Raw genomic sequence first — 23,526 nt, forward strand, 5'->3', positions numbered from 1 at the left:
TTTCTCACTCGCACTTGCACGCATTACGCCGTCCGCGCGATCAGCTGTCCAGGCGAGCATCGGCCGCTGATTCTTTCTTTTGTATTTATAAACGCGTTTAGAATTGGTGTAACCGTAATGTATAAGTGTAGTGTAAGAGTTAGTCAATAAATTAGTTTCAAGTGAAACTGTTGACATTATTAATGTCCTGTAGTTTTCATTCTTATAAGTTTTATGGTCGCGTACGTTATGTGTATTATTTCGTTCTTGCTGCTTCTCTTTCGTTCACACTGTCCTTTTGTATGCCCGGCAGGAATCAAAATCTCGTCAGTAAATGATAGATACATAAATAGGAATACAAACAGCACATTTATATCGCCTTCTATGTCTTTTCGCATATAGAATATGCTAAATATTAAAAAATGTACAAGTTGTATAATTCATTTATCTGGCATATCTCTGTAATTTCATTGATAAAAAAAGATGATTATACATATGAATAAAAAAGATTTATGGTTGCACACATTAATATATGTATTGTTTTATTCTCGGACTTCTTTCTCGGCTCGAGCCGATTCATTGTGTTGATGGTTACAATTGTAACAGGTGTGAACAGCGTGACAGAAGTCTAATACGTTGCGGCAACTATGCCTTACTTGTGGCTATATTCACGTAGCCGTTTGTGATGGTAAATTAGAATTTACATTTATCGACTGATTTCTGCTTTTATCGACCCTGATGATAACGTGGTCAAATATACCATCAATGCCTCTGACGGAAAATCAGTGAACTATTCTTCCGTCTATTTGACGTCTGATGCGTGCAAATCGTAAATTTCGTTTTACGTCTTCCAGAAGTGATAAATTGTGAAAAGTCGAATTTCAGTGACATTGTGCTAGTTCAAGGAAGGGTGGTCTAGTGTGCTATGGGTGAAAAAACCATTAAATCGTCCAATATTTGCTAAAATGCAGCCGAACGCAGCATTCAGCAGCCATGTTGTTTGCCTACAACATCGTCTGTCTCAATCTTACAGTGTCGAAAATATCATTTTTCTCAACGTATGGTGTTTATTAGCGTTCAAACGGACCAGACCACCCTGTGGTGAAGTCTACCCGTGGGTGCTATACCTGCGAAAATTTCATTTGTGCAATTCTCGAGACGAAAAACGAAATTTACGAAATCGAGTGTCTCTCTCACGCATGGCGTATACGTGCATGCTTTCCGTTGATTGTGTGAGTGCACGCATACAGGTCATGGCACAAGGAGTCTGTGCCCTTAAGAAGGATAGCAAAGGAAGAAAGAGAAAAAGGAAAATATGTATGGGTGGACTATGCGAGAATCAGAATTGAAGGTAAATGGTGGAGGTGGGACGAGGAAAGGGAAACTCTGAAGGATTGGGGAGGGAAAGAGTGGCACGAAAACAACGAGGGTCCATCCAACAAGGGGGAAAGGGAATGAGGGATAAGAGAGATGAAGGGAAATGGAGAGAAAGCAGGGAAAAAGCAAATGAGAGGTGGAGAAGGAGGGTCTAGGCAGAAGAAGAAGAAAAGGAACAGAAGAAAAAGAAGAGGACAGAGAAAAGGATAGAGGAAGAGAAGGGAGGGAAGAGAAACGGGATGGCCGCAAGGACTGGGGGAGAAAAAGAGGAGTGGAAGATAGGATTCTGGAACTGCGCGGGGATCAGAAACAAAGATGAGGACTTCTGGAAGACGATTAAACAGTGGGAAGTGGTAGTATTAATGGAGACATAGTTAGAACAGAAAGGATGGGACAAGGTAGAAGAGTGGTTGCCAAAAGAGTACAAGTGGGAAGCTCAGCTAGCAGAAAGGAAAAATAAAAAAGAAAGGGCAATAGGAGGAATGCTAATGGGAGTAAAGGAGACACTAATGGAAGAAGGAGGAAAGATAACAAAAGAAGAGGGAAAGAGTGGAATGATGACAGCGGAGTTCAAGAGAGGGAAGGAGAAATGGAAGGTAGTGGGGGTGTACGTGAATGGAGATATAGAGGAAAAGATGAAGGAACTAAGAATACGAATGGAAGACGAAAAAATAACGATAATAGGAGGGGATTTCAACGCGTGAACAGGAGAGGAAGGAGGGGGAGGAACGGAGAGAAAGGAGGATGGAGAGGAGGGGAAAAGGAACTCAAAGGACAAAAAAACAAAATGCAGAGGGGAAAGTCCCGCTAGAGACCTTGAAGGAGACATGATGGGAGATACTAAACCGAAACATAAGAGGAGATGAAGAAGGACAATTTACGTATACAGGAGTAAGATGGAGCACTGTGATAAACTACATAATCGCGCAAGAGGCGGGGTAGGAGAGAATGAAGAGAATGGAGATAGGAGACAGAATAGATTCGGATCACCACCCCCTGATAGTGAAATTGGAAGGAAGAAAAAGAGGGGGGAGAGAGGAAGAGGAGAAAAGAAGACCAGCGGCGTGGGGACACTGGTCAGAGCAGCGAAGGGAAAGGTTCAAAAACGAAATTGCTTGAAGAGAGATAAGGAAGGGAAAACTAGAGGACGACCCGGAGATAATGTTAGAAGAATTTAGAAAAGGACTTGAGAAAGGAAGAGGAGAAATAAGGAAACACAAGAGAAAGGGATGGTGGGACGCGGAATGCATAGAAAAGAAGAAAGAAGTGAGGAAGGTACTAAGAGACTGGAGAAAAGGGAGAATAGAAGGGGAGGGATAGAAAAAGGCTAAAAGGGAATACAATAGATTGTGTGAGGAAAAAAAGGAAAAAGAAAATGAGAAATTCATAAAAGAGGCAGAAGAAGCAAGAACGGAAGGAGAGGTATGGAGGATAATAAACAGGGAGAGGAAAAGAAGAGGGAGAGTAAAAACGGGCATTAAGGAGGAGGAATGGAGGAGGCACTTTATGAATCTCCTAGGGAGGACAGAGGTCAAAGCAGTCCTGAGAGGGGAAAGGGAACCGGGAGATGAGGAGGAAACCGAAGCAGAAATAAGCAAAGTGGAGATAAAGAAAGTTATAGCTAAGCTAAAAGATGGAAAAGCGATAGGGAGAGATGAGGTTTCAAAATATGAAGGAGAAGAGGTCTTGGAATGGGCCCGAGAAATGGGTAATAGAGTCTGGAGAGGGGAGGGCTGGCCGGAAGGATGGAAGGAAGGAATAATAGCACCCGTTAAGAAAAAAAGGAGCGCAGGCGAGCAACTATAGAGGGGTGACGCTTATGCCCACGCTTTATAAGATCTACGCGGCGGTCCTGGCGGAGAGACTGAGAGAGGAAGCAGAGGGAAAAGGAATGATACCGGCAAACCAGACAGGGTTCAGAAGAGGGATGGGCATGACAGATAACATTTACGTGCTAAACTATCTGGTAAATAGGCAAGTAAAGAGGGCAAAAGGAAAAGTGGTAGCTTTCTTCATCGACCTGAGGGCAGCATTCGACTCAGTAGACAGAGGAGTGTTACTGGAGGCCCTGAGAAAAAGAGGAGTAAAGGAAGGGCTAAGGAAAAGAATAAAAGAGATACTGAGAGAGACCAGATGCAGGGTAAGAACGAGTAAAGGGGTAACGGAAGGGTGTTTTTGACAGCAAGAGGAGTGAGGCAAGGGTGCCCTCTAAGCCCGATCCTCTATAACCTACTGACGGCAGACATGGAGGGAGGAAAATATATACACTGGCCTGCGCAGACGACGTAGTGGTACTGGCGGAAGAAGAGGGGGGCCTGAGAGCGATGCTAGGAAGGCTGGAAAGATACCTGGATGCGAAGAGGTTAGAACTGAACCAAGATAAATCGAAAATAATGAAGTTCAGAAAAGGTGTAGGAAGATGGAAGACGACAGAATGGACGTGGAAGGGAAAGAAAATAGAGGAAGTAGATCAATTTAATACCTAGGGTATGTATTTAAAAGAAATGAAAGGAGTGACCTTCAGGTAAAAGATAGAGTCAGGAAGGCGGGTATAGTAATGAGACAAGTATGGGGGATTGGGAAGAGAATGTTTGGAAAAAACTGGAAAAGAAGGATATGGCTATGGGACAGACTAGTATGGACAATCATAGCATACGGAGCAGAAATATGGGGATGGAGGGAATGGAGAGCGATAGAGGGGCTACAAGAGAGATTCCTGAGATGGACGATAGGGGTGGACTGTCGTACGCCAGGATATCTGCTCAGAGAGGAGCTGCAAAGATGGAAAATGAGATTAAGAGCAGGAAAGCTGGCGTGGGAGTATAAAAGAAAGTTGTGGGAAGGAAGAGGAGGGTAGCTGGCCAGAAGCTGTTGGGAACAGGTAATCAGAGACGAAGCAAGGAGTGAAGAGAGAAGTAAGTGGGAAGAGGAAAGACAAAAATTCTTCAAGGAAAGGGGACTGGGAATGGTGGAGATAGAGGACAAAAGTCGCAGCGGAGAGATGGGACATGAAGAAATCGAGGAGAAGGATATACAGCTTCAGGAAGAAGAGAGATGGGAAAAGATAATTGAATCAAGGTATAATAAATGGTACAAAATAATAAAGGAGCCAGGAACACCGAGCTACCTAGAAAAAGGATGGAAGGAGGAAAGATGGAGAAGAGTGGCCAGATTCAGACTGGGAAACGAAATAAACGAAGCAAAATGTTGGGAAAAAGAAGATAAAAGGAAATGTAGAGTATGCGGATGGGAAGAAGAAACATGGGAGCATGTATGGGAAAGATGCGCTACAGGCGAAGTGAGAAAAGACGGATGGCAAGAGAGGGTGAAAGCGCTGCTGGGAAGAAACGGCGCAGGAGAAGACTGGATGAAAGAGGTAGAGAAATACAGATCGCGAGTGGTGGAAGAGGGAGAGGCACGGAACAGCAATCGGCTAGAAGGATAACACGGTAACGCAGGGGCAGGGAAGGGCACCAAAAGAGCATTAGATGGCGCTAGGAAAGAAAAAGAAGATCGAAACGAGGCTGTAACGTGAAACATTATCACGTGAATATGTTTAGAGTGTTATGGCGACACTGCCATGGGAATATTTATCGATAGTCTGTAGTATCGATATGTCTCGAATATCAGTCGAGGACCTTTTGTATCGAAGGTCATAAATTAAGAGCGAAATTCAAACATCATCTGTACGTACACTTATATAAATAGACAAAGATTACATTGTAAACCCTCGACGTGGGTGATCGAGCTGATAGAAGGCCGGAAATTCAGAGAATGGTATAGTTTCACTTCGAAAATTCCTAAAAGACTAATTTATGATAGATCATAGCCAATTCGTTGTTTTCGACCAAGTCACGAACGGTCCTTAAAAGTTACGAAGTCTTTTCGATATTCTGTCTATTCATGCACTCTAAGAGGGTCGTAAATTTCCTCAAGAGTTGCTTTGGCAAGTACAAGATCTTGTCGTTTCCTAATTTCTCTGGGTCCCACGCTTTCTCGTAGCACATGTGCGCTGCAACGTTCTAGCGTCTTGGCGGAGCGCCTCCACTTCCACGCGCCTGAGGGTGGACCACAGCCAGGAGAAGGGGCCCACACGAGACGGGGTAGACTCCTTCATCATTGGACGAGGGATGATCCTGAGGGAGGATCCAGGATCCATGAAGGAAGGGGCATCGACGGACAACGCGCGAAGATCTCCTCCGCCAAGCGCAGAACCGGCAGAATGATATTGTCAGCTAAATTAGACGGATCTTTCTCACGAGCAATTATAATGCATCTTGAAATCAGAGTCTTCAAGTCTGTTCAAGTAAAGAGTTAAAGTATAAAATCATAGTCAACAGAGAACAATAGTTTGATTATTTCATTTTTCCGCGCCTCGCGAGCGGAGCGCCTCCGCGCTCCACGGATTATCATACCTGCGCCTTTAAATCCCCAGCAATCCCTATAGTCCGCGAACGGACACGCAACAAGGCAATAAGGACAGACAAGGCCGGTAAGGAAGACCCCAAAAAGAGCGACAAAAAGGCTAGGAAAAAAGGAGAAGGGGAAAGAGCGTGTTGCGAACCTCGCCTGTATGTATGTGTGCAATATCGTGTGAATTTAGCTGCAAGCTTGTAATCACAAGCATTGAATGAAATGTAATATGGCGACGATGCCATAAGAGTATGGTTGCAGCATGTCTGCATTATGTTATATCAATGCTCATAAATTAGGAGCCAAAATTCAAAGTAATAAACAAACAAAGGAAAGGACATTGTAAATCGTTCAGCGCGGGTGGTCGTGCTGGGAGAGAGTTGGAAAACCAGAGAAATAAGACTGTCACACTTGAAGTTTCTAAGAAACTAATATATTGCGGGCCGTATCTAATTCATTACTCTTAACGAAAATCATGTTGATTCTTGAAACTGTCGAAGTCACTTCGACATCCTGCTTATTTACAGAGGGTCGTAAATTTTCTTAAGGGTTGCCTTGGCTCGCTAGCGCGAGACCTTTTTATCTTTCGTTCTCTCTGGATCCCACGCTTTCTCTTAGCACGTGTGCATGGAATCGTTCTCGAGTCTTGGCGGAGCACCACCATCTTCCACTCGCCTGAGGGTGGACCGAAGCCAGGGAGAGGGACCGCCTCCGGACAAGGATGGACTCCTCCACCATTGGGCCAGGGATGATCCTGAGGGAGGATTCAGGATCCAGCGAGGAGGGGATGGCAGCCAACATCGATCGAAGATCTTCACCGCCAAGCTCAGAACGATTCAAAGCTCCAACCCGACTAGATTTTGAAAAGCAAATAATAAAGTATTTACCAAAAATATCTTTTAAACGCAAAGTGTTTTCATTTATTAAACGCCGCGCCACGAGCAAAGCGCTTCAGCGCTTCACGGGCACCTTACCCACGTTCAGCCTTTTATAAAGAAAATCCCTAGAACATTAAATCCACACGCAACAAGCGCAACAGGTAGTGGCGCCACAGGAGACGGAAAATCAGGTTGGTACCACTGGCAAAGCACGTGGCGAAAGAATAAAGCACGTGTCGAATCTACTGAGCAGCCATTAAGGTAATGCTCGAAAACCGGTCGAAACTGCATCGAAACTCGGGATGCGTCGAAAACTGTACCGACAGTCCCTAGAAAAATCCCTAGACGCGAGTTTTCAAATTACGTCCTCATTTCTAAACAGAATGTAAAAAAATTTATGGGACGTGTTCAGGAGGTTCTAAAGAATATTTGTCTGGTCCTTATATTATCCAATTCGTCAAAAACTTATAAAATATTGAAATTGCTGTCTGTCAACGGTCAAGAAAATGGCGGAACGGACTCACCTGCATTGATTTATTCGTAATATAAACATTTCTGCCAATAGTTTGTCCAAATAGGGACCACACTGATATTCTTTGGGTCGGATAGAATAAAACGAGCACCCAAGGGATAATGTCCAAGTCTCTAGGTAGAAGTAATTTGAAAACTACGATTTCGTTGATTGTTCATTCGCGAAAGACGTCAACAAGGTAGAACAGACCAGAAATTTAGTTTCGCGTGTATTCTGTAGGGCGCAGTTCGGTCGTTTTCTATGCTCGACCGCGCGCTCATTCGCAGCTCGTATATGTGAATATGTGTGCGTCGACCGAACCGTCGGCGACGATATAATGTATCGTGAAGATTGGGAAATTAGAGCCTGGAAGAGGCGATGAACTGCGATACGTGAATTTTTTTTTCACGCATCGTTCTATCGATTAGGATAGCGATTTTCAATCCATGTGTCACAACATGTACTATCATTATTTTGTCTTGCTATTATTATTCCTTTTTTTAATAAAACTGCAGAACAAATACGTCCTTTCCGATTTCGATGATTTTTGGATATATTATAAAAAAAGTCATTTCATGCCAAACTGAAATTGTAGGTTGTACTCCATGTAACATTAGGGGGGGTTTAAGTCATCATTTTGCCGGTTTCTAATTTGTTTAGAAATTACAGACCTTCGAAGTTTGCAATTTTTGCCCGCTTTCACAACGGGCTTCACTTGCGAATTTTTATCTCAGATTTTATTGTGTTTTATTCAGAAAGGATTGGGCTGTTACAAAATAATTTTTTCAACCTCGATAATTCACTTTATAATGTCGAAAAATGTTACATTCTTTTTTTTCGTTTTTTTCGTTGAGGGATAGAACTGATTTACATTTTGAAAAAATATGGTCATATTCTCTGAAGTTTTCCCATTAAAATGAGCTCTTCAAAACGATGGATAATACAAAATTGCCGTCACAATTAGCTGGAAAAGGATGCGGTGTATGTATCCCCGTTTCAGGTAGGCGAGTCGTGCGTTTCGCTATTATGGTTGCTTATCTATACCGCTGGTCTGAAAGCAATAAATACCAGAAGAGAAATGACCCCATTTATACCTGAAGAACTATATTAGCATCCACTCTTGGCCAACGACACCTTTTTAATCATGATTTCTATACTAATTGAATATGTTCTACAAAACAGATGTCATTGCTCAATGGAAACCATGAGAAGGTGGTGGTTTTCTTCCATCCGGAAGGGATAAGGAGGGGTTATGATCAGAAGATATTCGCAAAAAGCTGCGGATACAGGTGCATTTAATTCTGCCTATAGTTGTTGATCTGTGACCGTATACATATGTTCTGTTTAGAAACCAGAGTCGAGCAAGAGTAAAGGTTTCGTTCACAACTGCATATACCAGACTCCAAGAAATGTCTATTCAAATTCAATTACAAGTGAATGTTATTGATGTAATAAGTTAGGTTAGGGTATATATGTACACCCGACCGCCGTAAGGCGGTCGGCAACGCTTTCGTGATATAATAACAAATTATTTATATTTAGAATTTCTTTTTATACTTCTTTTTATAATTAATTTATTATTATTTCAGAAAAACGTTGCCGGCCGCTTTACGCGGCAGCCGAATTTAAATATATAACCTTATGTAACCCATCACATCAATAATATTCAGTTGTAATTGAGTTTGAATAGACATTTCTTGAAGTCTCGAATACAGTAAAACCTGCATATATGCAAGATTTTTATCCCCCCCCCCAAAACCGACACCTCGCTTGGATATGTGCAACGCTTTGATTCGATCTCTCTGACTTTTCGCCAAATTTAGCAAATAATTACAATTCAAACCTTATCGTGTTCGGTATCATTTTAATCAGAAAAATCTCACCAATGCGCTAGTAAAAGTTTCATTTAAAAAAAAGTCTTAAATAAAAAAGTTTTATAATTCAATTCGTATTAGTCACGGCGATACGTTTCGGCTCTTACCTTTGATCATTGCACCTCTCTCTCTCCTCCACTGTCTGTCCCTTTCTACGTTCACCCTTGGATGGTCGTCGCGTGTAACCCGAGATTCGATACCTCGGCTGGATATATGCAACGTCTGGGTCCCAATGTTTGTTGCATGTATCCAGCTTTTACTGTATACCCCAATGAAATATTCATTCACCAATAGTTAATTCGATCCACGGGCCATGATTTACTGTGATTTCTTTTTATCATTTGTCGATTTTTGACACGACTACGTGGTTTTGAAAAATTACTTTGGTTCTTCAAGTTAAATGATAACTGATAAAATTAAATTTACCTCATATGCATTTAGATTACACCAAAGTAAACTTTTATATCTCTGGTATTTTTTGAGCTATAACTAATCCAATATGTTCAGTTTTAATTCTATTTTTCACTACTACATATTGTTGTAATTGACGTTAAAACGAATCCAACGACCTATAACATTATGGCTTTAGATTTTAAAATAATGCTAAAATATTTTTAACCAGATTTTCCAGGCCAGTGTCCCACTGCGCGGCGTGACAAATACTAATGCAACAATACAACTTTTGTACTTTTATCAATGTGTTAGCGATGGCTTATTTTTAAGGGTCGTTGAGGGCAATTAACCCGACTGTAGTTTGCTTTCGTACGCTTTATGATGGGGAATTGGACTGCGTGAGGTCTTGAAAGAGGGTGAGTGAGACTAAACAGGCCTGGTGATCGAGAACGGCTGATGACCACGTTGGGTCTCTCAGCTATCAGGAATCGAAGGATTGCTTGTTTGAATGGAAACTGTTTAGAGAAGGCAAGCGGCCCGAGGAAAGTCCTTTCAGAATCGCTTGTAAAAACTGCTCAAGGCTGCAGGGTGAAATTACGATAGGTCTGGGCACTGTGCTTTCGGAGTTATAAAAATCGAATTAGGCAAAAGGTTGAGGTAGGCCATGTGTATTTTGTCAGCGCGTTTCCCCTTCAAGGGACAGCAGGGTATTCTGACTGTCATCGTGTACGATTGTGCGAATAACAAATTGAACATTTTATTCAATACGCCCACTATTATTTAATCACTCGCTCGGTTCGTCTTGTAATAATGTACTTTATTATTTTACATTATCCTTTTGTAGCAATTTATTCAGATTTTTACATTTACGCCTCGCATATAGTCCAAAAACGTTTACTATACACAGCTAATGTAACATACTAATAATCTTTTCGCAGCACGTGTCGCCTGTTTCGCTAATCGCTCAAAAAGAAGAGCCCATCCGCTCGTCACCGAACATTCACACTTCGTTCTTCCTCTCTCTCTCGCACACATCCTCTCTCTCCCTCGCTCGCATCTAACAATCACACCATTTTCCTCGTTCGTAGGCACTTTGTAGAACGTATTTTATCAGTATCAACAAGTAAATATACAATAATTCAAACTATATCGTGTTTCGTCTCATTTTAATCAGAAAAACCTCACAAATATGTTAGTAAATTTTCATTAAAAAAAAGTCAAAAATAAAAAAGTTTTAATCTTAAACTTTAATTACGTTAGTATTGTCTCACACGTATACGGGTATTTCAAGTTGCTTTTTTCCTCGTACGCTGCTTCGATTTTCGGCTGTCACCACATCAAAGGCGAGCCGAACTCACTCCAGAAACGTGTTCTGTACTCGATTGGAGTTTACATTCGGTTTCGATTGAAATGCACTAACCGAGATTTTACTGTATTTAGAAATTTTTATGCTGCCGGTGGCCATGAATAAAAAGAGCATTTTACAGGAAATGATAGGTAACCGAGGCGTTTCGTTACAATTTTCAGCGATGTTGTCCCTGTTGATATACGCGCCAGAATTAATACGATCTTGTATCAATAACACTTTTTCAATCAAAGAAAATGCCAAAGGGTGAAATAATTTATTAGTCATATTTCCTGGACCCAAAAGGCATTGGTAACATATCCTAAATACAAAGTATTCAAGCATAGATAAGGGCTATGAGAGCCGGCCTGTCTGGCACGAGGACTTCTCCGTTGCCAGTCTCTCGATTTTCAAGAGGCAAAGAAAAAATGTATAGTGGTGTCGATTCTGTGTTTACATGCGACGCGAGCCAAGCGTGAACGTAGAAAGGGACAGACAGTGGAGGAGAGAGAGGTCCAAAGATTCAAAGCGACAACGATAAAACTTTTTTATCTTTCACTTTTTCTCAATGAAATTTTTACTACCGCATTGGTGAGATTTTTCTGAAAAATGATACTAAACATGATACAATTTGGACTGTATTTACTTCATTGACGATAAAAAGTTTCTGACTAAGGAAAGGATAGCGAATGAAAAAGACGAAAGCTACGATCGTGAAAATCGGCAGTTCCTCTTACACTTGTTGTTCTTTTCTACGTTTGAAACTGTCAGCAAACTTCTAACAAGGTAGGAACTGTGATCACCCGATCGGCGAGCGCCAACAGAGGAAATGTCTGCAATGTGTACAATGCTTTTATTGCAGTCACCTTTTAAAAACGTAGGCGAAACATCGACCGTTTGTTAGACGGTCAAGAGGATTACGACGTCAGGGCTAATCGCTTCCAAATGTTGGGAAAAGTCGTGGCCTGAGGGAAATACAGTGGGTCACAAAATTATTCGCTCACCAACCGAATACCTCATTGGATCAAATGACTTGAGGCTTTTTGAAAAGCATTAATTTATTAAGATATGTACTTGTGCTGTTTTAAAAAATTATAGTTTGTCGAAATCGTGGGAAAAAATAACGAAGGGTAATTTTTCAACTTTTTTATGTGAGTCTATAATGAAAATTTAAAATATATCTTGCGTACATTCAAATAATTCACATTGCCTTCACGACCGCGCTAATAAGCCTGCTTTTTTTTTCTTTCTTTTTTTTTTTTTTTTTTTTTATGGAAGAGGAAATACGTTTACGTACGCCCGAGACATTTTCTTTCGCACTCGGCTAAGGGAAAGCTCGGGCAGTGTGGAACTCATACCACCCAGAAGGGGTGATATACTATCCACTAAAACCTCTTCCCCTGCACTATCTTATTACTATCTTATTCTATCGGGAAGGGCGAAAGTATATTATTTTCAATAATATTTACGAAGTGACATCTCAGCCGCTGTATGTTATGGGAATAGTTTTCTAAGCAAGGGTTTCCACCCAAAACTATAGTAGTTATGTATGCCGCCGCGTATACACCACAACTGTAACAATCCGGTTGCGCCTGAACTCTTTCAAAAAGTATATCCTTTTTGCGAATATGAGGAAATCGTAACGCAATATATTTTTTTCTTCCTCTACGAGCTTCTCAAATGCACTGCCAGGTAAACTATCGTATACGTGGAGTTTGCGGCCATTGAAATAGATACTTCGCCAATGATCAGAACAGTTGCCTCCAATTATTTCTACGCTTTTGTCACTACGGCAGGGATTGATATATTTTGTAAACTGTAAGTATAGGACACTTTGCGTTTCAAAAGGAGTAGTTTCTCTGACGACACGTAAAAATCGATCTAACGATTCATCGTTTAATTTACTATGCACAGGTAGTACATTTTTCTTTACGTCAGTTACGGAACAAACAGCACTCTCTAATATATAGTATCGTACAGCATCATCTGTGCAGTTTTCTTCCTGGACTGAATGACTGACAATGACACAGTCGCTATTTGATGCTTCAACACTGTTCTGTGTCATGTTTTCATATGTACGCTTTTTTGCGATTTTTCTGCTTGATTTTTGAATAGATGCGTCCTCTTTTGCCCGTAGTATGTATTCTGGATTTCTAATAGGCATGTGTCTATTGTGGCGGCTGTCCAATATTTCCGGAAGCATGCATTCTTCGTAGAAACGCGTTAGGAAAGGTTCCATATGATTTGTCCAAAACGCGTCATCCCTATTTACGCGGATGATATGTATGCTTTTAGGTGTCCAGATAACGAAAATACAGTACTTCCGTTCCGTTATACAGTAAAACCTGGATAAATGCAACGAAAGAATGCTTGGATAAGTGCAACATCGCTATCCCCTCCACTTGGAGGGATCCCCCTGGACGAACCGAGCCGCTCGACGAGAAAACCGTGTAATATGATCCGACCGTAATATCGGTGTGACTAATACTAATTGAACGATAAACCTTTTTTATTTTTAACTTTTTCTTAATGAAACTTTTACTAACGCATTTGTGAGATTTTTCTGATTGAAATGACACCAAACATGATATAGTTTGAATTATATTTATAAACAATAGTAATAGAATAAACAACATAGAATTAACACCACGACTGAATATAAATGATGTCGGCTGAATACAAAAGATGTGTACGGACACAGAATCGGCATGTCGGCTGAATACAAAACATGTGTACGGACGCAGAATCGACACCTCGCTTGGATAAATGCAACATTAAATGCCCAGAATCGACACCTCGCTTCGATAAATGCAATATTAAATGTCCAGAATCGCCACCTTGCCTGGATAAATAAAACCTTTGAAACCAGAGCCGACACCGCGACTGGTTTTGATTTCGATCTCTGTTGCTTTTCGCCAACCTTTAACATCAATTTTAGCAAGTAATTATAATTCAAACTATATCGTGTTTGGTATCATTTTAATAAGAAAAATGTCACCAATCCGCTGGTAAAAGTTTCATTAAAAAAAAGTCAAAAATAAAAAAGTTTTATAGTTGAATTACTATTAGTCACACCGATACGTTTCGGCTCTTTCCTTTCATCATCGGACCTCTCTCTTTCCGCCACTGTCTGTCCCTTTCTACGTTCACGCTTGGCTGGTCGTCGCGTGTAACCCGAGATTCGACACCTTGCTTGGATAAATGCAACCACGGGGTCCCAATCTTGGTTGCATTTATCCAGGTTTTACTGTATGTAACTGACCTTGTACTTGGTAGAAATACTGGTGCTTGCTATTCATTTCTTGTATATCTCTCTTATCAGGACCAGAAAACTTAATTAAAAAATTTAAATTGTTAATATATTATTTAAATAAATGACTGTTAATTAACACACAGTTTAGGGAAAGAAGAGCTCATACTTTTCTGAAAGCTGTTTCTGGTACGAGAAACGTGGCGGGTCGGCGCTACGTATTCCCCTGTAGGTCGGTTAGGTTGAGCGCCTCTAACGTTCAGGCCGGCTTTGCTTTATGAAAGGGCGTTGCATTGGTTTTATTTTTTTTAACTATGATGTACCAATCCAACACTCTTGAAATTTTTACAGATAATAGTTAAATAGTAAAGGATTATTCTTAATTTTTTCGGTGGGTGTCATCCAAGGGATTGTTTATAAAAATCATTTTCAAAGATTTATTTATTAATTTTCAACCCTTAATCATCGAATAAAAATTTTGAAAAAAAAATATGATATACAGCTAATGAATACCTACTATTTGCACTTTAATGTGATCAAATATCTTTAATAGTTTCCGAGAAAGAAAATGGTAAAGGTTTTGGGTTTTACCCTCATATCTCCCTTATCAGAGGGGGTAGGGGGTTGAAATTGCACAGAATTGTTGTTTAGGCAAAAAGCATTATAAATATATAAATATCAACCGAAATTGTTGCTGGGGCCGATTCACTATACTTATACGGCTAGACCCTTTTCGGCAGATAGTGGGCATTTCAGTTCCAGTAAACCGTCATCATCGATAAGTCCATCAGGAGAGGCACCCAAGTATGGAATATCGCGATCAATGAACAATCCACAAGTTCGAATCCTTGTTTTCATTGCGTTCGCTACGTCTTTTCTTGCAATGTGTTCTTTATCGCGGCCATATTTCATAGCAGCGGTATCGATAGATGGAGGATATAAAATGTTTTTTACCATTGTTGCGCAGGACGTTGTTTGTCTCATGCGACACACTGCTCCAAAATTCGAAGCAGTTAGCATTTCCTCCTTTAAAGCTCTCCATAAATCTGAATCGTTTTGCTTTCTTGTGTTCGTTTCTATTATTGTACGATTTTTTGCATTGTCAGCAAGCTTTTCAAAATGTTCCTTGCGAAGCTGAAGCAGCATATCACTCGGAAGATCTGGTCTTTGCGAGTTTGGACCATAATATTTATCCGTTCCTTGCATTGGCTTAAATTTCCTTCTCTTGCCGTAGGTCATTCGAAATTCTTTCGTTTTCGCAACTTTTTTCTGTCGCCGTTCCTCCAATCTCTTTACTAGTGTTGGAACGGTTTTACACATGTTCTTATGCATTTCTGTAAGTACTTGTTGCGTATTGTATTGCGTAACAGTTCCTGCAACTCTAGCATTGTAGGAACCTCTTGCACCAAAATTAATACGTTTTCCACCAATCTCTTTGCAGATAATTGAATTAAATGTTTCTACGGGATTATTTGTAACATTCATTAACAAACTATCCGAATAGCAGCTGAGGAATCGTATGGCTTTCTCGACTTCGCTGTACAGATCGTATAATTTCAAAGAGGGAACGTAATTTTTCTCAGCTCTGTTTTCGTCTCGCATACACATATGGCTGCGGTTATTGCACTCCTTGTGCTCACCAAATATATGGCTAGGAATACTTAAAATGTCCTTCTGAAGTTCTGTAGCTTTGATATGCTGAGGCCCTTTTTCTTGTTTTCGCGCCTTGACTGTTAAAACGACAGTTCTACGAATATTTAAAATATTTTTTTTAATGATATTTCGGTGCGCAACAAAGCCACGATCTCTGTGACCCTTCGTTTGCGTTTTCTCCGCAACGTGTCTCAACTTTTTACATAAATTACGAAGTAAGTGATTGGTACACTCTACTTTTCTAACGGTTACTTTTTGTTCTCGGTAAGGTCTGTTATTCACAATAGTATGATAGATGTTACTATCACCATCGGCAACAACCGTTCTATATATCAAGCCATGCATGTCAATGCTCCAATTGAAACCTTCAGCAATAGCATCACTTTCCGTGCTACTAGAACTGGCATAACGATCATAGTTTTTATAACATTTATGATGTTTTGGGGATTTAGCTTTTCGTTCCGCTGTATCACATATTGTGCAGTACTTATTTCGTATGCCGATAAACAGAACTTTTTCTGTGCGGAAACCTACAATGGCACCAACACCGGAAACTGAATTATAATTCCTACCATACGATCTCTTTATCTAGCTACCATCCGCTATGACAGTTATGTACGGGATATCGTCGATGGCTTCATTATTTTCAGAAGCTAATCGCCTTTCTTCTTCACCTGCTGCCTGCATGGTATGCATTGCGCTTTTCATAAATTCATCGACAAGTTTTTCACGGTACTTGCGGTACATCGTTTCAGCCATGCAGGGCATGTTCAGGATGGCACATAATTCTTTTAATTGTGCATAGCCGATTCCGACTGTAACAGTCGCGGTCGTCATGGCCTCATTTACATTCATTATATCTGAATACATAGGTTCCGACCAAACAGTATCTTCGTAATTGCACATTTGGCACTTGAAGAAAAACTGTGTAAAACACCCATGCTGGCGACTACCGATCATTTTCCAATCGCGAAAATGACATTCAATACCTCGCGCATGATTGTCGAACGTTCGATGTATTTCATTCCAAAAGAACTGAACGTCAACAATGCGGCGGCCTTTTGCACATTTTCCGAAATACGTCCCACATCTACGTGTCCGACGCCTACGACGAGATTGTCGTCGCTATTGACCAGGACGTTTTGTACAGTGGGTCTCTTACTTGTACATTCGCATTGTACAACGACAGTTTCATCGTTTTTGCGAAGGGCGTTTTCTGATGAGATGCGTCCCACATCGTTATTTTCGCGAAGGGCATTTTCTGATAAGATGCGTCCCACATCGTTATTTTCGCGAAGGGCGTTTTCTGATAAGATGCGTCCCACATCGTTATTTTCGCAAAGGGCGTTTTCTGATAAGATGCGTCCCACATCGTTAACATTATTTGGGAAAAATAAAGGATTTTTATCAGACATATCTGTCTGACTATCCTCCTTTACAGTTTTCCCAAAAGATTTTAGTGGTACATAAAATTTTTCTTCGAAAACTGCAGCGGCTTCAATCGTCATTGTCGACGATTGCCGTTGTTTCTGTCGCCTGCAAGGTAGAACGCATAAAATTATAAATATTTATAGGATAATTCATACAAATTACTGAAATGTATAAATCTGAAACACTTACAGTTTTCTATAACCACTTTTCAGGGAAAGTTTTCTCCCTACCAGCAATCCTTTACGACTGCTACCTTTTCTATTTCCCATTTGTGTTTATTTTTTTCACAAATGCTTGGAAATTTTCTCAATAATATGTCTTCTACGTTACCATGAAGACGTCTTATTGTTAGAAACAATTAGATGACAACGAGGGCCATGGCAACGCGCTTCGTACGTGTGAAACAAAAACGAAACGCCAACGCTGTCGCGTTTTCTAATTTCACTGGCATCGACAGTTCAACGAATGCTACGAACGAGAGAGGACACAAGAATACAAGATCCAAGATGGATAAAAGCGGCAGTAAGTGTTTCTTTTTATCTTTACTTCGCGGGTGTCATTGATGTCTTTCGTAGATTCAAATGAGTTATGTGCATGCTTAAAATTTCATCGAGATCGGTCAATGCATTTAGAAGTTAGAAGTAATTAAAGTTTCAGATAATCGCCTAAGAACAGAAGTAGTTATGTTTTTAGATTAAAAGCCACGATTTTCAGAAATTAATTACTTGTAACTTCTTAGTGCATTGACCGATCTCGATGAAATGTTCAGCATACACATAACATATTCTTTATAGTAGAACAGCAAAAATACCTTGATAACGTGACCTCTCCGATTTGGCCGGTCGGTATTACAGCAGATTTTTCTGCACAGAAATGGTAATACCCATAGATATAGGGCTGGCCGATGAAAACGAGAGGGCGCTTTTTGCTAATTCTGTATTCTATTCTGAATGTAAAATAGTCAGCTGTTGCATTGTACTTGACAAAATTTAAACGCAAAGACTGGTTGATATTATAAGCGTAGAAAATTCAATGTACTTTTAATTAATTAAAATGTGTTTATGCTACAATATATTACGTTGCCATGAGGAACTATAAGTGAAAAGGAAAAATAAATGAGGGGAAATCCCAGAAAAATAAAGTTTCTTAGCTTCCACATTTTTTTATATAAAATTACTAAACGGACAATATAAAAATACTAAACGGTTAGGTTAGGGTTAGGTTAGTTCATAAATAGCGAATTATCAGTATGGAAGGATAATGACCAAAAGATTCTGACCCTTCATATCAAAAAGCGATTAAAACACTGATCAGTGAAGTACAAGCCTTTCTTTATTAACAAAGTACTACAGCAGAATATGAACGCTCTACACTTATACACTTAACGTCCTATGCAGAAAGCAATTATTGAATAAGCATTATGTATAAAATTAGGTTGACACGATACAGGATCTCTTGAACTATCATGCTGTACACCCTGGTTAGATCTGTAAAAATAAATAAGTTTAATAACAATTACTTTTTGAGTTTATACTACTTTAATGTAAACACTGATACCTACACTGCTCGATGAATCCACTATTAGTTTTCTATTTCTCACCAATATTTCTTGCAATGGTGACCCCTTTCGATTACAGTAAATTGTGATAGAAGCTAAGATAAAAAGCTAGAATGAGTTCTAATCAATTTGCATGCAGTAAAGATGTAAATGTATGTGATTTACTTATCTTTATGCTTGCATGGTGAAGACCTGCTTCCTTTCCTACTTTCGTCGAGCAGCATTTTCACCATTGATATTGGTCACTGGAAATAATTAAAACAAATTCATATATGAAATTCATGATGATTTCCAATTAATCCAACTACTTGTATACCAAAAGTATAAGTGTCGTACTTACGCTATCGTACATTGTACTCCTCCCGTGCAAAGTAAGGAAAAGTAGTTGCAAGTATAAATTATTAGGAGAGTGTAAAGAGACCCACTACCACCACCCCCGTCATAGACGGTCCTCTTCACTCTCCCTATTTATCTTTTATATACCTTCGTATTTACATTTTGGAACAGTATTCGACAGCTCTTCATATCCGCTGCACACACGCCGGTGTATTGGTATTGCATGGTGTATTTTACTGTGTACTCGTACATGGTCCTCCTGTCTTTATGTACGGAGGTTCTCTAATCGGTTGGTGTCGATTGAATCTACTATCTATGATTTCTGGCAACATGCAGTCCTCACAAAACTTCCTCAGTTTTTCCTCCATCTCTGTTGCCCCGAATGTATCATTTCTTGGTACTTTTATAATTTTCATTCCTTTCGGCATCCATAAACAGAGTAGAGCGCATTGTCTATTCGTTAAGTGCAACTGTCCTTGCACTTGATAATAGTAGTGATGAATTTTATTCATTTCATCACCCCGGAAAATACGCCGTATTGCAGGAAGTTGCTCTATAGCTTCAGCAGGCGATAAATCCTTCGCCGATTCAGGACATTTTACTTCGATCATCGTCTACGATACCGTCAGGAGTTACACCTACGTAAAGCACAACGGCATCGATGAAGAGGCCACATGGTCGAATATGAATTCCTAATTCGTCTTCTAATTGCTTCAATGCGTTTGCCTCGTTCTCCCTTCCGTATTCGAGGGAACGTAAATTCGGTATTTGCGGATACATTATACTCTTCAAAGTATTTGCCCGCGGTGTATCTTTTCGTAATCTGCATATCTTGCTGAAATTTGATGCGGTTAATAATTTTCTCCTGTAAGCTATCCACTTTTCGCGTGCCGCATCGTCTGCCACTTATGGAGTATGGCCATGTGCCTTTCATACTCGGAAGAATATACAGTCTCTTCCATATCTGGTTTTGTTGCACTGGGGCCGTAATCCTGGTCGTACGATTGTTTCGGATTTCTGAAGGAGGATGATTTCGCTTCTTTTTTATATTTAGATGCCATTTCTGTTGCACGCTTCCGACGTTCTTCCATTTTTCTTACGATGGTTGTCGGCTCTTTATTCATTGCCATACTCAATTTGCTAAAGGTCTCTTTACTGTTAAATTGGACGACAGCAGCGGAGACTCTACCCTGATACGAGCCTCTTCGTCCAAAGTTTATCCTTTTTCCTCCGATGAATTTGGCAATTATATTATTAAAGCTTTCTACAACATTATTATTTAAAGCGTACAACAAACTTTCAGCTTGAGCGAAGAGTGGCTGCATCGCTTCTTCAATGCTATGATATATACCACCTTGCTTCAATCGTGGAACATAATTCACTCTGTCCGGATCAGACTATTTGGTGCAGAAATATGCTAACTTCTGACACTCCTTGTGTTCACCGAAAACATGACTCGGTACATTTTTCATGTCCTCCTTCAAATTTTTTATTTGATCGACTAGTCTGATTTTTTCTTTGAACCGGTATTCTGCAGCTTTCTTTATTCCAGTACGCAGCCGCAGAGCATTGTCCTTTACGACAGCTCTTAGCTCTTTGTAGCGGCCTTTTGCTACGATGTCATTTATTTTTCTACTGAAATTCCGTAGCAGGTGATTGGTGCATTCTATTTTCCGTATATGCACCATATAATCTTTATATGGATCATTGTCCAATATTTTCTTGTACACGCTGCTATCGCCATCGGCAACTAATATAGAATATACTAGGCCGTGCATTTCTAGGCTGCATTTAAATCCTTCGACGATAGCAGCACTTTCCATACCGGTTGAACTTTGCTGACGACCCCAGTTCTTGAAACAGCGATGTTCGCGCGCTGCTTCTTTCTTTTTTGCTGCTATTTGGCAAATCATACAAAATTTATTTTTAACGTTGATATACAGCACTTTTTTCGTATGATATCCCACGATGGCTCCTACGCCAGAAAGAGAATTGTAGTCTCCTCCGCGGTACGATCTTCTCATCCAGCTGCCATCTGCGACAACTGGAATCCACGGTATATTGTAGCCTGCAAGCACATCGCCTCTTGCAATAGCCAATTCTCTTTCCTCTTTTCCAGCTTCTTCCATTTCTTGTTGTGCGGCCACTTCGAAGCCGTCGATTATGTCATCCTGACATTTCTCGTACATCCTTTTTGTCATGCAAGACATGTTCACGCCAGAGAGTAATTCCTCCAGTTGATTATATCCGCCGCCCGTAACCATTGTTGCAGAAACAGCTGCATGATTAATATCCATAATGCTATCATTCTTTCGAAGACACGGAATGTGGCCTACGTAATTGCACATTCGGCACTATACATTATACGTTTTTTCTAAGCCATATTGTTGACATCCAATTATTTCGAAATGTTCAATGCCACAGCCAATAGGTGAATGATCTGCAAGATTTTTTATTTCTTCGAATATGTATGCAAAATCAGCAAAATCTATTCCTTCCGAAATTGGTTCTTTTGGCTGTTGTGGTTCGGCTTTCTCTACCACCCAATTTATTTCTTCGTCTTCATCGGTGGTATTCAATTCGTGTTCTGTATAGAAATCTCCTTCTTCTACAATTTCTTCGATAGTTTCCATTTCTTCAACATTTTCTATATTTTCTATGTTTTCTTCATATAATCTGTCCGTAAGAAAATCATCCGCAGCAGATGTAGTTGGGATTGTTCTTTCGGAGATACCTACACTGGTACCTGCTTCCGCTGCGGTACTTTCACTTACCGTGAGACATGCTGCCTTTTTTAACTCTTGCCTGCAAGAAAAGTGTTAGTAATCAGTAGTGTTGCCTCGAAATAAGCAACTCGCTCGGGGTCGAACAGTTGTTTATTACGGAGCAGGTATGCTATACCGTTTGACTTTGTTCTCGAAACGGGACGATAGAGAACACGAGAAACGAGTGAGAGATCGGAGGTAGCGGCAAGCCATAAAGTGATCGACCGAGCAGCGATGTTATTTCTTGAAAAGAGATCGAATATAACATGTCCTCTCATTTTGGCAGTAATTGTAAGCGCTTCCGAATGAACGTAGAATCACACGAATGAAACACATCAGAATCGCTAATGCCAGAATGAGAAAGGATTACATGTGTTGTACATAATAATTATACCTAAATTCAGATTCTTGTTATAAATTTTAATTACGATTTGATTTTACAAGAATTGCTACTGTCGGAACTGTTTGGTTTGCCATTCGCTCTAAATCTGATCGCTCTGTCTTTTATAATTGCCGGTTGCTACACACGCTTCTCTCTCATTCTCACACTCATTCTCTCTCGCTCTTTCCTCATCCAGCCTATCATTCGCTCTGTTTGAAATACATGCGATCACTCATTCAATGTTTCACATTCGCGCACGTTATCTCTCTCTCTCTCTCGGGCTGAAGTCTCGGTCGAGAACGATACAGTAAAACCAGAATATATACAACAGAAATTCGGACCCAAGCATTTCGTTGATAGAACCGAGGTGTCGAATTGCGGGTTACGCGCGACGCTAGCCAAGCGTGAATGTAGAAAGGGACAGACAGTAGAGGAGAGAGAGAGGTCCAAGAATTCAAAGCGAGGAACCGAAACGTATCGGTGTGACTAATACTAATTCAATTATAAAACTTTTTTATTTTTGACTTTTTTTAAATAAAATTTGTACTAGCGCATTGGTGAGATCGAATCAAAACATTGCGCATATCCAAGCGAGGTGTCGATTCTGCGTCCGCACACATCCCCAGATAGCAAATTGCATGCAGATTGGCAGCAGATTGGCAGCAGACTCTGGTAGAATCTGTCTACAAATCCATAGCCATCTGTTTCCGCATTTGGCTGCGTTTCTGCAAACAGAACCTGCCTACAGAATCATATAGCAGATTGGCGTCAGAAACCGAGCAGATCCTGGTAACATAACCTGTTGCCAAATTGGCGACAGAAACAAAACAGAGTCTGCGCGTAGACTGTAATGTCAGATTTGCGGCAGATTGGCAGCAGAGCCTGCAACTTCAGCCATTTAAATTTTAAATGGACGCGCATATACTGGCATTTAAGTGAGCTCTTTAAATTCTTATTATTACTTATTTTTTAAGAGAAAAAAAGAAATCTTACAATATTTTTATTTTATTATTAATATACATATGTGCTAGTTATTATGAATGTGGTATAAGTCAAAATTTATCAGTTATATTGAACGGCATAATACATAAGAACTGACAAGTTCAATGTTTTTTACATTTCTATTTACACCACTTTCATAATAACCGACATATATATATGTATTTATTAATTTAAAATACATATTTATAATTTCGGTGTTCATTTTTATATTAACAATTGCTGTGAAGTATACTGTCACTCAAAAATTTGAAATCAGGATTGTAAGTACTGCAAACAAAGAGAAGAAACGTGAAATTATATTACTTGTAATCGAATTGCAAAATTGTGACTGCTAATATTTTATTTATTTCTTCTTTGTTGTGGTGATTCCTCTTCTCCA

General features: G+C 40.0%; 2 protein-coding genes across 6 annotated transcripts in view; both read right to left on the minus strand.

Annotated features, from left to right (window-relative positions):
* LOC143305497 (uncharacterized) overlaps positions 1 to 23,526 on the minus strand; it is a 743,008-nt gene that overhangs the window by 588,068 nt on the left and 131,414 nt on the right. The window lies entirely within an intron of this gene.
* LOC117610952 (uncharacterized) lies at positions 14,735 to 22,943 on the minus strand. The gene is given in 3 exon segments (XM_076689567.1): positions 14,735 to 16,261; positions 17,044 to 17,209; positions 19,890 to 22,943. Coding segments are annotated over 3 exon segments (3,099 nt in total). The 5' UTR covers positions 21,296 to 22,943.

This window comes from Osmia lignaria, chromosome 8 (assembly GCF_051020975.1).
Source record: "Osmia lignaria lignaria isolate PbOS001 chromosome 8, iyOsmLign1, whole genome shotgun sequence".
NCBI classification, from domain to species: Eukaryota; Metazoa; Arthropoda; class Insecta; order Hymenoptera; family Megachilidae; genus Osmia; species Osmia lignaria.